Raw genomic sequence first — 17,090 nt, forward strand, 5'->3', positions numbered from 1 at the left:
CTGTTTTGGAAACTCCGCCCTGTCCTTCAAGAGGCCCTCTAAATACCCGGAAGCTGTCGTGTTCATGGCCCGCCCATCTCCTCCCCCCCCCACCCTCCGGTTCCTAAGCAAAAAGCCCGCCTCTCTTTCACCTGCGCTCACCTTGCTGATCTTGGCGGGTGGGGGCTGCGGGGCCGGCTGCGCTGGGGTGGGAGCTGATTGTGCCGAAGGTTGAGACGGGTGCTGGGGCTGTGGCTGTGGCTGCGGCTGGAGACCGTGGGCCGGGATTTGGTGCACCTGCCCCGGGGTGGTTACATTCACCATGTCGTTGGTCTGGACTTCGATTTTGTAGCCGGGAGGCAGGAAGGTGTTGAAACCCATGATCAAATCGGGGTGGCCTTTGAAGAGCTGAGAGACGCGGCTGATCACGCCGGGAGTGTCGATGCTGCGTAGGGAGCCAAGGGGGGGACGGGGGACGAAAAGAAAAAGGCGTTAAGATTCCTGCCACGAATTACAACAGGTGTAAAGAGGCTGCATTAAGGTGCATCCCTTATGGCAGAGGTCTCCAAACTTGGCCACTTTTAAGATTTGTGGACTTTGACTTCCAGAATTCTCCAGCCAGCTATAGCTGGCTGGAGAATTCTGGAAGTCAAAGTCCACAAATCTTAAAAGTGGCCAAGTTTGGGGACCCCTGCCTTATGGCCCTAACCACAAAACAAAAACCCACTAGGTTCTACAGTCTGCCCGTGAAGGGAAATCCAATGCAGGTAGTCTTCCCCTTATAAAAAGTTCATTTAGTGACCTTTGCCCAAAGTGGCTCAAGGGCTAAGATGCTGAGCTTGTCGATCGGAAACATCGGCAGCTCAAGCGGTTCGAATCCCTAGCATTGCCGCGTCATGGAGTAAGCTCCCGCTCCTTGTCTCAGCTTCCGCTAACTACAGTTCGAAAGCACGTTAAAAAAAAATGCAAGGAGAAAAATAGGGACCATTTCGGTGGGAAGGGAACGTTTCATGCGCCTTCGAAGGCGTTTTAGTCCTGCCGGCCACATGACCACAGAGGTGTCTTCGGGCAGCGCTGGCTCTTTTTTGGCTTTGCAACGGAAATGAGCACCGCCCCCTAGAGCCAGAAACGAGTAGCACGGATGCGCAAGGAGCGGAACTTTTACCTTTACCTAAAGTTACAACGGCACTGCAAAAAAGCGACTTAGGGCTGTGTTTCACAGCTGTGACCGTTGCAGCCTCCCCACAGATAACATGATTTACATTCGGCTTTGTTCATATTTATGACGGTTGCAGCAGGTCATGTGACTCTTTTGTGACTGTCTGACATAGTTACAACCTTTCAACAGCATCCTCATGGTCACGGGATCGAAATTCAGACGATTGAAAACTAGTTCATAGTTACGACTAGAAAGGTTGTACAATTGGGAGGGGGGGAGGGAATTCATTTAACAAATGTCTCACTTAACGACAGAAATGTTGGGCTCGGTTGCGGTCATAAGTTGAGGACTACCCGTAGAGGAAAAAACCTAGGCAGACATCATTAGTGTTTGGCAATAAAAGACAGAATTAATTATTGCAAGATGGCTTGAGTTGTACGCGTAAGGCTACGTTTGGGCCCACCCCTGTTTGTTGAACAAGCCGTAATGGTTGAATGGGTTCCCGTCAAGTGGAGGAAAATAAAAACAAATGCAAAAAAAGAAAAGAAAAAAAGCAGGCCTCCCTTATACCTTTGAGATTTAAACTCCTTCATTATGTCCAAGAAATCGTTGTAGACTTGAGGCTGGCTACCGAATTGCAGCTTCACCTGGTCAAGGTATGACAGAGCATCTTCTACCTGCAAACCAAAATAACCCAAGTTAAAAACATCCCTTTTCCATCCAGATTTCTCATCTCCAGGCTTTCAAGAGTAAACGGAGTTCGGGTACCAGTGATAAAACACTGACAAAAGTGACCTTACTTGAAGGTTCAAAACTGAATTAAGAGCCTAGTCACATTTATAGAGCAATAACTTCCCAACAAATTTTAAGTAAAAGAATTTGAACTTACATTGCACCAGGAAGATTGGTTTGGCTAATATAAAGAAATGAGCTGTAATAAACCTACATTGCGAGGTTAATCTCAATTTAAGTCTATTAATAAAGACGATCACCATTAACAGAAAAGAATCGGAGGTGTTTTACTGTATTCCTGGAGACACACACTCTTCAAAGCATTCAGAACTGACTTCACTTCCGAAGTTTTTATGCTGTCTGCATCACTTTTTGCAGCGTAACCCAGGCAGGAAAATGATTTAACGATGAAGTTAAACACAACTTGGCACAAACGGCCCAAAACTGTTAGTAGGCACAAAGTAGCTATTTCATTTTCTACGCCGCTGAGGACAGAGGAAGGAGTGGAAGGGAATTAACACCGTGTCTTCACTGGTTATAAAAATAAGAAGAGGGCAGAGTCGAAAAGCGGAGCACGTAACATAAATGAATAAACCAACAAATGTATCCAAAGATGCAAATGTTGCTTTGGGTGGAGGACGAGGGGAGAAACATATAACACAAACCCAAGAAGAGACTGCACAGCCCCTTGTCCGAGATGGTGTGGGTTCTCCTGCTGGAACGGAGGGGGCTGGACTAGAAGACCTCCAAGGTCCCTTCTAGCTCTATTCTGATCCTCTGCAGCAAGGGGAGGAAGATCAAAGGGATGCCCAACCCTTGGTCCTTCTGACCAGGCTCACCTTCAACCTCTGGAACTGCTGCTGGCCCTGGACAGGGGCTGCTGGTGGAGTCGGGTGGGCGTGGCTCTGCACCACTTGGCTTCCGTGGGGCTGAACGGGGGTCGGGTGGTGGTGGCCGCTGTGGACGGCGGCTAAAGTGGGTCCGTGGCTGTTGGAGCTCTGGGGAACGGTGGACACCTGGGAAGGCAAGAAAAGCCAATGGGGGTGGTGATGGTGGTGGTGTTAGGTCCCAGCAAGGATCCGGCCCAGAGCCAAGCAATTCTCCTTTCCCTTACGGCAGAGAAAGAAAGTTGGGCGATGCGACGAGCTGAACTATCTAACTATATCAGGCATGATATTCCACTCTGAAAAAAAAATCGGGGCCGGCCAAAAGAGACCCCCCCACCACGCGCCAAGAAATCGCTGCCCAGCTCCCTTTTCCTGCCGCTCAGCGGCCTCCGCTCGCACCGCCCGCCCGCCCGGGCTTCGCTTGCTCCGCTCAGATATCCGGCTGGGGCTGTCAGGAGTTGCTACGCTGGCGGGGCTCGGCGGCTCCAGTCCCGCGTTGCCTCGGGAAGGAAAGGCAAAACCAGGAGCCGCTGCTGCCGTTGCAAAGCGCCGCCGCGGCTCTTCCTTTTTGCCTTTCCCTTCCTGAGGCAACGCGGGACTGGAGCCACGCAGAGCCGCGTCAGCGGTAGCAACTCCTGACTCCGGGCCTCCGAGGGAAGGGGAAGGAGGAGAAGAAGGGGGGAAAAGGGGGCGATTCCCCAAAAAATCGGAATTCCGATTTTAATTGGAAGAATATCATGTCTGCTATATCCAAGTCAAGCAGCCTTTGACTTATGACCACAAGGGAGCAGGCATTTCCACCGCTGAGCGAGACGGCGGTTAAACGGGAACAGCTTCCCCTGCGCTTTACCAACTTTCTTCCCCCAGTCAATGTCCGCGGTTGTTTACAGTGAGTCGCTCGGCTGTGAAAGTGAACCCAGCTCCCCTGTTGACTCTGTTGGGCCAGGAGGTTGCAAAAAAGGAGGCGACGAGACCCCCGGGAGGCTGCGACCACCGTCATAAATGTGAGTCAGTTGCCAAGGGTTCTGAATTTTGATCACGGGAATGATGCAAGTGTGAAAAATGGCCTTAGGTCACTTGGTTTCCCCGGTGCTGTTGTAACTTTGAAGCGTTCACTAAACAAATGGTTCTAAGTCAAAGACTGCCCTTATTGTCTTAAGCACAGGTCTCCAACCTGGTCAACTTTAAGCCTGGTGGACTTCCAACTCCCAGAATTCCCCAGCCAGCGATCGCTGGCTGGGGAATTCTGGGAGTTGGAAGTCCACCAGGCTTAAAGTTGATCAGGTTGGAGACCCCTGATTTTTAGGAAGTTACAAAGTCTTCTCCACGCCCTGCCACCCTCTTTGGCCGCTCTGCAGCTCCTCCCGCCGGGAGCCCTTTCAGCGCCTCTTTACCTGGTAGCTGGGAGTGACCGAGTACTGGATCCCGGTAGCGGATTGCATGGTCTCCGAAACTGGTTCATAGACCGGGGGCGCTGGAGCGAGCATCCGATGTTGGTGCGGGAAGGGCTCGGCGCTGCTGGCGATGCGCCTCTGCTGGGACGCGTAGACGGGGGATTCCTGTTCCTCCGCTCGCCGCTTCATCCTGAATTCATGCTCAGGGAAGCCCTACGAAACCTGCGGAGAGACCGAAAGGGATCGGTGGTTTGGAGGGGGATCGCCGCAGCTGTTCAACGAGCAACGCCGTTGGTCGTTAAGTGAGCAATCAAAGTTGACTCTGCTTGTCAGGAGGTCGCAAAAACGGGACACCCCCCCCCCCCACAACCGCCTTAAACTTGAGCCAGGCGTCAAGCGCCCGAGTTTGGATCGTGTGATGTTGCAACGGCCATTAAGTGTGAAAAATGGTAAAAAAAAATCACTTTTTTAAACTTCGCTCACTGCACGAAAGGCTCAAGGGCTACTTGGAGCGAGAGCCAACCACCCCCCCTCCCAACCTTAAATGTTCTAAGCAAGGGGTGCCCCTCCTTTGCCCCCTTTAAGACCGGTGGACTTCAGCTCCCAGAAACTGAACGTGCTTTTAAATATATCCTAACCGTGATCTGTAGCCTTGAATATCCTGTGTGGCTCAAGAGGCTGAATGGAAGCGATCTGAGTAACGCACGAGCTTCGCTTGGCGTATATTAATTCTGAAACGTGTCGGAAGAGAGTGCATTAATTGCATCTCAAAGCGTTTATGGTGGAGCTTTGCTGGCACCGCAGTTACATGAATGAGTCACTCAGATTCAGCAGCAGGGAAGCGTAGTAAATACCCTCCCGTGTTGTTCCCAGTGAAACGCACACCTTGCACATGGCTTTGGAGCAGCTGCTATTGAACTGCCCGCAGGATTAGGCAAGAGAGAGAGAGCGGCTGGAACGGATACTGAAGAATTAGAAACTCTTCCCCCTTTTCAGAACGATGACCAAAAATAAAAATAAAGAGAGCCTTTTGAAACTACTCCTTGAAAGTGTTTCTTGCTGCCGTCCCTCTGGCCTGCCTTAAACTGGCCCACCAGAATACAAATGTACTAAACGAGAAGGGCTTTTCCCGCTGCTTCGTCCTTCTCGCCCTCAAATCAAATCGGTGCCTGTGGATGCCAACATCTGCCTTTGATTATTACCAGTTTTTTATTTATAGAGCAGAAAGTATAGTTCGGTCTAGTGAACATTATTTCCACCCAGGCTTAAACCCCAAAGTCCGCAGATCTGTGTTGAATGAATTTACCACCCCAGTTAAGGTTGGCAGAGGCTGGCCACCTATTTCCCCTCTTCAGCACCTAAAGTGAAAAAGCATTTCAGGAGTTAAGGTACTCATTCCTTCTTTGTAGACTGTGCTTTTGTCTTTCTGCCTGCAGTGAAGATGAATTATACAAATGTACGGGCATTTTATTGCAGAAATTGAACATGCTTGATGAGCCCCTGAGTACATGAAAATTAATCTGTGAAAATAAACACGAAGAATGCATTTCACATCAAAAGGGGAACCTTCACCCATGGGGGAAACTGAAGATGCTGGGACCAGGAGGGTCCTTGCCGCATCCACACCCCCAAACTTGAAGACATATTTATTGGAATAGCAAACACACACAAACGTGGGCCAAAAATTGGGGTTTAAAAGGATAGGCTAACTTTCTACCACTTGGTAGATCTGAACATTAACGACAAATGAAAGCATGGGACCAAAAACATTTAAAAAAAGGATCACCTGTTCTGTTTTCAATATAATTTTCAAGAGGAAGTTTCAGGTCAAACTTTAATAGAGAAGGAATGCATAATCCACAGTCCCTGCAATGAGTATTTTCCATGGAAGGCCTTTCAGTCTTTGGGGCTATGACAGCAGGAAAATGGAAGGGACTTTTATTAAAATTTAATATTACTACTTGGGAAGAAAATTGTGGAAATGAACAGAAAAAAAAAAAAAGAAAGGCTAAGGAAAAAAAAAAAGCAAGGTGTATTTTTGGTTCAGACTTCATTGTTTGAGCTTTCATCACTGGATTAAATCTAAACAACAATCAAGACAGGGAGACTATTCAGAAAACTTGGCTGCCTCTACCAATTCTGACACGCCTCACATTTTAAAAGTTCACAAATTCTGGAACATCTTTAAGGGACAGTCGTGGGTGAAGCCTGACCCCAGGCAATCATGAGGGATTCTGGGAGTTGAAGTCCATACCTCTTAAAAGTTGCCAAGCTTGGGGGGAGGGGAAACACTATGTGTATTGAACATCAGTTCAATTTATCTATTGATCCAACGCATTTGGGATGCCACAGGTTGGAAAAAAGCTGGATTATGACACCAATCCCTAACATACATATTATTAATAAAGGCATGAACTAATTTTATTGTTGATGCATTAGACTGGTTGGAAAGCTCACGGGAGCAGTAGTGGATCTGATACCTGATAGAATTACATTTTATGATGTCCTGGAAGGCGTAAAATGTAATCTGGTAAAAATTGGAAATTCATACGCGTGTAACTTTTTTTCAAGATTTAAAAAGCTTCTGTCCAACAACTCTTCACCTGTAATCTTAAGTAGGCTTGCTGGGAAGTGTGTAATGTAAGCGACATCTAAATGTGGTTCCTTGAGTTTTGCGTTCGAAACTGAACAGCCTTTTGAATAAAAATAAACTTGTGGCTAGCATCCTATTTGTATGCTTCTAAATTAATAGACTTGCATCTAAGTATTTTACACTAAACCAGAGGTCCCCAAACTTGGCAACTTTAAGACTTGTCGACAGCCAGCTGGCTGAGGAATTCTGGGAGTTGAAATCCACAAGTCTTAAAGTTGCCAAGTTCTGGGACTCTTGCACTAAACCAAAACATTGCTTATGTTGGATTTAGTGTGTTATGCAAACCCAGCTTCCATGGTTTATAAAATCTAGTTTGTGTTTTTAGTTCAAGATATGAATCTATCTATCTATCTATCTATCTATCTATCTATCTATCTATCTATCTATCTATCTATCTAATCTGAAGCCATGACTTCATGTAATTATGTGAACCCAACAGTTCGCCAGATGATTAAAGCCAATTTTGCTTGGTATCCAAGCAGCAAAATAAATAAATAAAATGTAAAATAAAAATAAACAAAATGAAACTTTAGCCCCAATGAACTATTAATACTACTGTGTTTTCGGTAGTTAGCATCATGACAGCAAACCAAATATAAAGGAATCTTAACAACATTACAAAGGACTTTGCAAACAGATCCTGCACATTTAACTAGCAATGTGCAGTAAAACATGAAGGAATCTCAGATTTCTCAAATAAATAAAAACTAGCTCAGTTTAAAAAACCAACCAACCACAATCTTGTAAACCGAGAGAAATAGTAGGTGCTCACTCATCCACACTAAGCTAGCTATCTTATTTCTGACCAGGGGATTAATTAAGCTTTGCATTCCTAAAATAGGAAATAAACAAGAGGAAATGGCCCACCAGCAGCCAGCCAGCCCTCAAAATTTCATACCGCTAACAACTATTATATTTAAACAGCCTCTCACAAAGGCTGCACACTGAATCATTCCATTTAAAGCGCTCTCAAGAGGAGACTTAATAGGAGTAAATCCCATTTTAGCACACCCTGGTGTCTGGCCGAGGACTGCCTGTTGGTGTGGAGATATGGAGCATTTGAGGACAGAAAGCCCAGCAGAGGTGAAGGGACTGAAAGAGACTCGGAGCAACTGGCTGAAACAGCAAGCAGGCAACATGCAAAAGGCCACTGATGTCTCACAGGGGTGTCCCCGATACACTAGCTAAGGCAGAGTGTCTGGACTGCCAACACATCCTTGAAGATTTCTCCAGCAGACACAAGGACGCTGCATTTATCGCCAACAGATGCTAGCAATTTGGTGCTCGGGCTAAAACTGACCATTCATCCTCCTCCTCTCCTCTCTCTGTCAATGATGTGCCTCCCACAACCTCCCCAGCATTACACACCTGAGCTGAAGAGCAGCATTTAAAAATGCAGCTACCAAAGTAAAAAAAAAAAAATTAAATTGAAATGAGCGAAGGAAGAATGTTGGGAGATGGCAAGAGAGGATCCAGAAGTTGGATGGCTATGAGGGGTAGGAGTAGGAATGGATTCCTGCACTGTTAAGAGGGTGGGATCGGACTGCAGTGTTTTTCCAAGTTGGCAACTTTTGAGGTGTATGGATTTCAACTCCCAGAATTCCCCAGCCGGCTAAGGGAGAATCGTGGGAGTTGAAGTCCCCAAATCTTAAACGTTGCCAAGGTTGAAAAACAATTGATTTTAAAAAAAGCACCATATGGGTTATATATAAGGTCTGAGCGGAAGAGTTCTGGGAATTGAAGTCCCCACATTTTGAAGAGGGTGGCTGGGGAACTCTGGGGATGGAAGTCTACGTGTTTTCAAGCAAGGGTCTTCCAACTTGACAGCTTTAAGACTGGTGGACTTCTACTCCCAGAATTCCTGAGCTAACCTGACTGGAGGAGGAATTCTGGGAGTTGAAGTCTACAAGTCTTAAAGCTGTCAAGTTTGAAGACCCCTGTTTTAAAGTCGCCAACTTTAAGGAACACTAGATTGAAGGATCTCCAAGATCCCTTCCAGGGAGGGAATTAGCAGGTGGTGATGGAAGAAAGGAAGCCCTGGGATGGGACCGGGACCCCCATCCCACCCAGTTGCAAGGGGGCAGTCTACAGCCCATCAGACTTCCTCCCACGGTGGCTCTCTTATTTATTTAGCATATGACATCTACCGAGGACATGCAATCACTGATGTACAGTTTGAATAAAGGGTCAGCAATTATATTATGTATATAATAGAATAACACTTGGCAGTATCCTGGGCTCACATGATTCGCCTTTGGCAACCTTCTGACAGCCAACAGAGAAGCCAAATTCACCGTGTTACTAATTGAACAACTGCAGCGATTCCCATAGGAACAGTGTCAAGAAAGGTTGTAAAATGGGGCAAAAACCCACTTAGCCAGTGTCTTGCTTAGCAGTGGAACTGTTGGGTCAACTGTGGTCATAATTTGAGGATTACCTCTGTGTGTGTGCGTGTGTGTATAGATATAGAACAAGGGCCTTCAAACCTGACAGCTTTAAGACTTGTGGACTTCAACCCCCAGAATTCCTGAGCTAACATGACTGGAGGAAGAATTCTGGGAGTTGAAGTGCACAAGCCTTAAGGCTCTCAAGTTTGAAGACCCCTGATCTATCACCTATCAATCTATCCTCTCTCTCTCTCTCCATACCTACCTACCTACCTACCTACCTACCTATCATCTATCTATCATCTATCTATCATCTATCTATCATCTATCATAAGTGTCTTCAAACTTGGCAAGTTTAAGACTGGTGGACTTCCCAACTCCCAGAATTCCTGAGCTAACATGACTGGATGAGGAATTCTGGGAGTTGAAGTCCACCAGTCTTAAAGCTGTCAAGTTTGAAGGCCCCTGATCTATCACCTATCAATCTATCATCTCTCTCTCTCTCTCTGTACCTACCTACCTATTTACCTACCTACCTATCATCTATCTATCATGTACCACAAAGGTCTTCAAACTTGGCAGGTTCAACCCCCCCAGAATTCCTGAGCTAACGTGACTGGAGGGAGAATTCTGGGAGTTGAAGTCCACCAGTCTTAAAAGCTGTCCAGATGGAAGACCTCTGATATAGAGCCTATGCTAGATATATACCTTATTAATATGTATTTAATTTCTATAGTCACTTCACCAAGTGAGCAGAAAGCTAGTCTTGATCAATTCAGATTAAAACATAATAAAAGCTCCCTAATCTCGAGCCATAGGATTGCAATGGGGGAGAGGGGTTATCATCCGGGATCTAAGGAAACTACCCAGCTGGGGCGCTCCAGATGTGCTGGACTTTGGCTGCCCCCCCCCATTAGCTTAAGGGGGAGGGGGCTAGAGCAGCCCCCCCCCGCCGTGGAGCCGCAGCCCCCGCCCTAAAAGCCACGGAGGGAGGGGAAGGCGTTGCAGCAGCATCCCAGCCCCCGCAAGGAGGAGCGGCCCGTGACCCGCGCCGGGCTGGGGATGATGGGCCGGGAGAGCCCGCCCGACGCAGCTGCTGCAGCAGGGACCGGCTCGGCCCCGCCCCGCCGCCGGGGAGGAGCCTCGCGGGCCACCGGAGGGGAAGGCATGACGGGAGGGGGAGGAGCCTCGCGGCCGGCCCGCCCCGCCGCCCCCGCGGCGGGCGAGGGGGCAAAAGGGGGCGGGGCTTGTAGGCAGAGCGGGGGCGGCGCGGCTCACTCGCCGCGGCCGTTCGGGAGCGAAGGGGCGGAGCCCTGGAGCACCCGCGGTCCCCGATTGGCCGAGCGCCGGCGGCCCTCCCCGCCCTCCCCTGCACGCTCGAGCGCGCGCGCCACACGCCTCCAGGCCCCGCCCTCTCTGCCTGCCTCCCTCCCTCCCCGCGCGTGCCCCCTCCTCCTCCCGCAGACTCGGGCTCTCGTCGCGCCGCGCGCGCTGCCCCCTCCTTCCCCGCCCCGCGCGCGCCCTCGCCTCCCCTCACCTGCTTGCCGCCGCCGGTGAGCGCCGCCTCGCCTCAAGAGCCGGCGCGGCGAACCCTCCTCCGCGTCTCCCGTCTTTCTCCTCCCCGCGCTGAGGAAAAGGCAGAAGGCCGGGCCGGGCCTGGGCGGACGAGTCGGCAGCCGGACAGGCCACAGGCTCCCGTGTGAGGGGTTCCGGGGGAATGGGAAGGGGGAACCGCGGCCAAAGAGCAACCGTCTCAGGACGGCCGCCGCCGAGCGCTGCCCGCTTCTCTGTTCCCTGAGAAATCCCGCCCCTCCCCTGCTCCGGGGAGGCCTCCCGCACGGCGACAGGGCGGCCAGGCTGCCGCTCTAGCGCCTCGGCCAATCCCGGCGCAGCGCAGCCTCCCTTCCTCCGCCCCGATTGGCTGCCTGCTCCCAGGAAGGGGATGCCAAAGGCGGGTTGGGAGAGGGAGGGGGAGTGGAGAAAAAGGGGTGGAGAGAAGGCGAGAAAATGTCCGTATGGGACGCGGAGGACCCGCCCCGCGCGACTCTCATTGGCCCGAGCTCCGCGGCCGCCGCTGCCCCTTGGGCGGGAGGCGCCGCCAGTCAGGCGAAAGGGTGGGACTTAGGGAGAGCGGGCGAGGAAAGAGGTGGCTCCGCCCCTCGACGCTCTTGGACTGTCTCCGCCCCCCGGCTGGTGGGAGGCCCCGCCCCTTCTCCGGGGAGCCCTATTGTGGAATGTTTACATCGGCGCTGCCGCCGTTGCAAATCCGCGCAGCACCCGGGCGGCGTGGATCGCGTGCAAGCGCAGCAAGACTTCCCCCCCCCCCACCAACCCCGTTGGGCAAAGAACTGGACCACAACCACAACTCACAGCCGAGGCTTGCAAACGGCCAAGTCCGCTCGGTTGCAAAGCAAAGCAAACACACACAATGTCTCCGCTGATGTTGCTGCAACTGCATCTCCTTCCCCAACACGGGAAACCCGCGCAGCCCCACCTTCCCGGAAGTCTCGAGTCCGCCCGCTTTGGGGGTGGAGGCAACAGGTCTCCCTTCGCGCTTTGCAATCGCGGGGCACCCAAATTCCCAAATGCATTTCCTCCTCCCCCCGCCCCAATCAAAACCCCGGGCAAAGCTTTTTCTGCAATATATATATATATACACATTTAAAAAATGTAAATTCTTGGTTGCATTTGCCAAGTTAAAGCAGGACGCCGGTTTGAAACTGCCCTTCAAAACAACCCCTGGCGCTGCGGAGAAGCCCAAACGTGGCACTTGGACGGGGTTGCAAGAAAACCGACCAGCTCCGTTTCTCTTTCGAAGCCCAATAAAGAAATCCTCCCCCCCCTTTAAAAAAAAACAAAGGTAGTTTTTCCATAGACGGTTTGCTCGAACGTTTAAGAACAACATGTCCGGAAATAAGCACTATGCAAATCGCATGGGATATTTCATTTTTTGAAGAAAAAAACAACCACCACCAATGAATTACATGATTAAAACAGGCTTGGGAAATGGGCTTCTTAACCATGCAGTCCACAAAAACCTGAATGAGTTTGTGTTTCCAGGTGAATATTTACTTATTTAAGTGTCCAGTTTTAATGTGGGTACTTAAGCCAGATACTTGGTGGGAATTCTACAGATTCCCAGCATGGATTCTCCTAGAATCCCTTGTTTGCACTAAGCATAAATACTGCAGCTATATACATATAGCTATATACATATAGCTCTCTCTCTCATCTATCTATCTATCTATCTATCTATCTATCTATCTATCTATCTATCTATCTATATCTATATCTATATCTATATCTATATCTATATCTATATCTATATCTATCTATCTATCTATCTATCTATTTATCTATCTATCTATCTATCTATATCTATATATATCTATCTATCTATATCTATATCTATATCTATATCTATATCTATATCTATCTATCTATATCTATATCTATATCTATCTATCTATCTATCTATCTATCTATCTATCTATCTATCTATCTATCTATCTATCTATATTAAAATACAGAAGGCTATAGAATATTTACAGTAAACTCATCTTCCAAATGTGGATATTTATACACTCCATCTACACCTAAGATAAAGAGATACAGGAAGATCTCTTTAAGACAAGAGAACTCTCGGAAAAGACAGGATAGAAAATCTGGAAGTAGACAGATTTTTAAAAAATGGAATGATCCGGTTAAAAAAAAAAAGCTACATTCTGCTACTGAAAAATGATATTTTATAAAGCAATAGTGAAGGGTGTGTTTGTGTGCTCTGCTGGGCCCCAATTCAGCCAGGTATATTTTAATTCATCCTGCCTGCCATGTGATGGCATGGGCCAGCCATGAGGCAGTGTGTCAGACACACAACCTGAATTACGTGACTGTTTGCTATCCCGTCTCTGCCCAATTACAGACTGCATGAAGCGTCTGTTCCCTTCCAGCCCAGCATCCTGGATGGCTCAGAAAGCAAGTGACACCATCTTCTTCATGTCAGGAATAATCGACTTAATTACAGTTCAGAATAAGGACAGGATGTGCTTTGAATGGGAAGCACAACCAATTCTCAGATGCTGCTTTGGAAAGGTGCAGTAAATTTTGTTTTTATTTATTAAACATATTTATATGGCTGCCTAACACACACACACCGACTCCGGGCAGCCAATCCACTCCAAAATTGCATGCGCCTCACAGTAAACCAAACCAAAACAGCAGCAGGAGTCCTCACTCACACTTTCACCCTCCTCCTTTTTTTTCACATTCACATCTTTCCACGTGGCTAGAAGCTGCTATCACACCGCAGCTTGGTCGTCTCCACCGCCAGGCACGCCTACAATTCAAAGCCAGGTTCCCCTCCTTCCCATAAAAATTATAAAAAAGTTGGCCAACATGACTAGACTTGAACAAAAGCACCAGGATAAAGGAGAGCCAAATTATAGTGTTAACAATGAGGCGGGCAAACAGGAGCACTTGGTGAACCTGTGTTTTTTTGAACTCCACACATTTGGTGACCCACTGGCGGCTGAGTTTTCTGAACATAGCTAGAGGGCCCTAGTTCAGGAAAGAAAAGCTGTTGTACTGTAGAATGACAACCCCAGGGGGGATTTCCAAAAACCCCCCCAGAATATTCAAATTGAGGATTGAGGAGTCCCCAAAATTCCCTGGGTAATTTTAAATCGAGGCTGTCGTTTAAAAAATCGAGGCTAATCTACCAAGGAAGGAAGGAAGGAAGGAAGGAAGGAAGGAAGGAAGGAAGGAAGGAAGGAAGGAAGGAAGGAAGGAAGGAAGGAAGGTGAGAAAGGGGGAAGGAAGGAAGGAAGAACATATGGAGCTGTTGGTAACCACTGACCTTCAGAACAAAGCAAAATGTAATCAATTTTGATTGTATCCACTTGAAAAAGGTTAAACGCTTCCCCCCCACTCTTTTCCTGTACTTATTCCCCTCCCCAAATCCTTGAAGCAACCTACCTAGCTAGCTCACAAGACATCCCCTGCCCGCCCACCCTCCACCTCCACCTCAGTCTATTCCCACCTTAGGCTTGGCCAAGCCCAGAACAATGTTGCTCTTGCCCCAGGCAAGACAGACAAAGATGTAAATCCTTTCCAATGGAAATCTATAGATCTTCATCTAGAGACAGGCCAAGCTTTGTCTGGATTTCATCCTCACCTAGGACAAGGCTCTGGATTCCTGGGTGCCTTTCAAAGACACCCCTTGACACTCTGTCCACCTGGACTGAAAACTTGGAAGTTACAGGGTTTGCAATCCTCGGCTTCTAAACTGTTATGTTGCACATTTTTAGCCAATGCGCTTGATTTAGAATAACCCCAGTTCAAATAAACCCCATTGCATAATGGGGGGGCCTGACATCTTGGACATAAACTGTTTCAACTCCTACCCTCAAAACAACGCTATAGAGCATTGCACACCAGAACAACTAGACACAAGGGGAGTTTTTCCCCAACGCCATCACTCTGCTAAACAAATAATTCTCTCAACACTGTCCAACTATTTACAAAGTCTGCACTACTATCACTATTAACCTTCTCATCACTCCTTATCACCCCTCCCCTTCCACTTGTGATGGTATGACTGCAACTTTGTCACTTGTATCCTTATCATTTAACATGAACTGTTTCCTAGTACGATTTGATTGCTTATTGTACCCTGTGACTATCATTAAGTGTTGTACCTTATGATTCTTGACTCTTGACGAATCTATCTTTTCTTTTATGTACACTGAGAGCATTTGCACCAAGACAAATTCCTTGTGTGCCCAATCACCCTTGGCCAATAAAGAATTTTATTCTATTCTGTTCTGTTCTATTCTATTCTATTCTATTTTCAAATTTTGAAGGAAGTATGTAGCTTTGGTAAAACGGCAGCCAAAGATGAGTTGACAGACAGACAGAATAACAGAATTGGAAGGGACCTTGGAGGGTAATCCCCCAACCCCCTTTTAAAGTTATCCAACCCCTTGTGGTCGTAGGGCATCCCTCAAATTCATTCTGCAACATTTGGTTTTAATTTAACTATGTTTCCTATCATGTTTCAGAAATCTTTTCTTGTGCTCGCCCGCCTACATTCTGTCAACTAAGAAACTACCGTCTTCAACTTACAACCACCTGTTTTGTAACCGGTCCACATTACAACGGCACTGGGAAGAGTGACTTGGCTGTCCCTTTTGGAGACAGCCGATCTGTATTTCTGTGACACTAAAGCAGAGGCCTCCAAACTTGGCCACTTTAAGACTTGTGGACTTCAACTCCCATAATTCTCCAGCCAGCTCTGTTCTGCTGGCTGGAGAATTCTGGGAGTTGAAGTCCACAAGTCTTAAAAGTGGCCAAGTTTGGGGAGCCCTGCACTCAAGCAATCTTTCTCCACCCTGGCAGTAGTTTGAAGGTGGGTGGACTCTTCAACTCCCAGCATGCCGGCTGGGGAATTCTGGGCGTTGAAGTCTATCCATTTTCAAGTTGTTAAGGCTGAGAAACACTGCCTAACAACACACACACACACACACCACCCTTTTCTCTCTCTCTCTCTGAGTTATATATAGAAAATCCTCGTAAGGGCACTGTTTACTAGAATGAATGGGCGGCGGAATGAAAGCAACCGAGCGAGGAATGATCCAATGCCCATTTATGGGTGCACTTCCCCTGGGTTGTGAAGTCAACGCCTTCACCCTCCCCGCTCCGCCAAAGGATCTTAAACCCCGGAAATGCATCCCCCAAGTCCCTTCCCGGTGGTCTGCACTGCAACTGCCAGATTGGGGGGGCGTCTCCCCCCTCTCTTCCCCGCCCTCCCAGACCCGGGTTTAGGGGGTTTGACTTCCGGGATTGTGTTCCTTGATATGCCACCTGGTGGGAGGGGCTAATGGCGCCACCCTCTGCCCCCCCCCACCCGGCTCTGGGTTGGAGACAGAGGGTGGGTGGGGGCTCAAGTAGACCACCCCTCCCCCGGAAAAAAAACAACCGCTTCCGATGTCGCTTCTGTCTCGATTGAGGATGGGCCGAGGACGGTCCGAATGGCTGTTGCTGCAATCAGGACCATGGACTCCACATTCCCAGGGCAACCAAGCCAGCCTGCACCCGGGAATCAAGTCCGCAGGATAAGCCACTGCCAACCCCTCCCCCATCTCCCCTTAAAAGGAGGGGATCCGCTTGAACCCTTGCACGGGGGTCAAATCAAACGTTTATTGTCAACCCACAACACGCGTGCCTTCTCATCGCTTCTTATCGCCCATTCCCTCCCACTTGTGACTGTATGACTGTAACTTTGTCGCTTGTATCCTTACAATTGTTACTGACTGTTTCCTAGTATGATTCAATTGCTTATTGTACCCTATGACTATCATTAAGTGTTGTACCTGATGATTCTTGACTCTTGACAAATGTATCTTTTCTTTTATATACACTGAGAACATTTGCACCCAGACAAATTCCTTGCGTGTCCAATCACACTTGGCCAATAAAGAATGCTATCTATCTTCTATCTATCTACAATGAAATTGAATTGAGCTTCCCTTGGTTGCAGCCCCCCCCCCCCAAATAAAACACAAAATACCTCTCAATAACTCAATAAATAGAATAACATTATATTGTATTGCACTGGTATGACCATGTTGCACGTTGCCCTGGCCCTGCAAGCCTCTCATATTAAACCTAATTGTGGGGTTCTGTTGCAAGTTCAGAAGTCTTACAGGGCACAAATAAAAGCTGTTTTTCAGCCTTCAGTCGCAACCCTCGAGCCCAGTGCCAGGACCATACGACCCCCTTCCCCCACCCTCGTCCACGCGGAACCCCCCACCGGTTCCCTTTCGCTCCCGCAAGCCGAACCTCCAAGGAATCCCACCTGAAAGCCAAGCGTAACGTGTGAATGGCGTTTCTAAGGTCCTG

At 48.3% G+C, this 17,090-nt stretch overlaps 2 protein-coding genes across 3 annotated transcripts in view; one reads left to right on the forward strand and one right to left on the reverse strand.

The window, feature by feature from the left end:
• SIN3A (SIN3 transcription regulator family member A) overlaps positions 1-11,003 on the reverse strand; it is a 36,470-nt gene extending 25,467 nt beyond the window's left edge. Inside the window, exons 1-5 of one of the 2 annotated variants that reach the window (XM_087972406.1) lie at positions 10,729-11,003; positions 4,152-4,373; positions 2,710-2,886; positions 1,709-1,815; positions 142-424 (exon numbers count right to left, since the gene is read on the reverse strand). In XM_087972406.1, the coding sequence (XP_087828532.1) occupies positions 142-424; positions 1,709-1,815; positions 2,710-2,886; positions 4,152-4,340 (756 nt within the window). In that variant the 5' untranslated portion in view covers positions 4,341-4,373; positions 10,729-11,003. Of the gene's footprint in view, positions 1-141; positions 425-1,708; positions 1,816-2,709; positions 2,887-4,151; positions 4,374-4,959; positions 5,107-10,728 lie in introns of those variants that run through there. The other variant, XM_087972405.1, reaches the window with a different exon arrangement.
• SNX33 (sorting nexin 33) overlaps positions 1-17,090 on the forward strand; it is an 89,742-nt gene that overhangs the window by 3,724 nt on the left and 68,928 nt on the right. The gene's annotated exons all lie outside the window — the stretch shown is intronic.

Source organism: Notechis scutatus, chromosome 11 (assembly GCF_049901735.1).
Source record: "Notechis scutatus isolate UNSWTSFEM ecotype Mainland chromosome 11, rNotScu1.2, whole genome shotgun sequence".
Lineage (NCBI taxonomy): Eukaryota > Metazoa > Chordata > Lepidosauria > Squamata > Elapidae > Notechis > Notechis scutatus.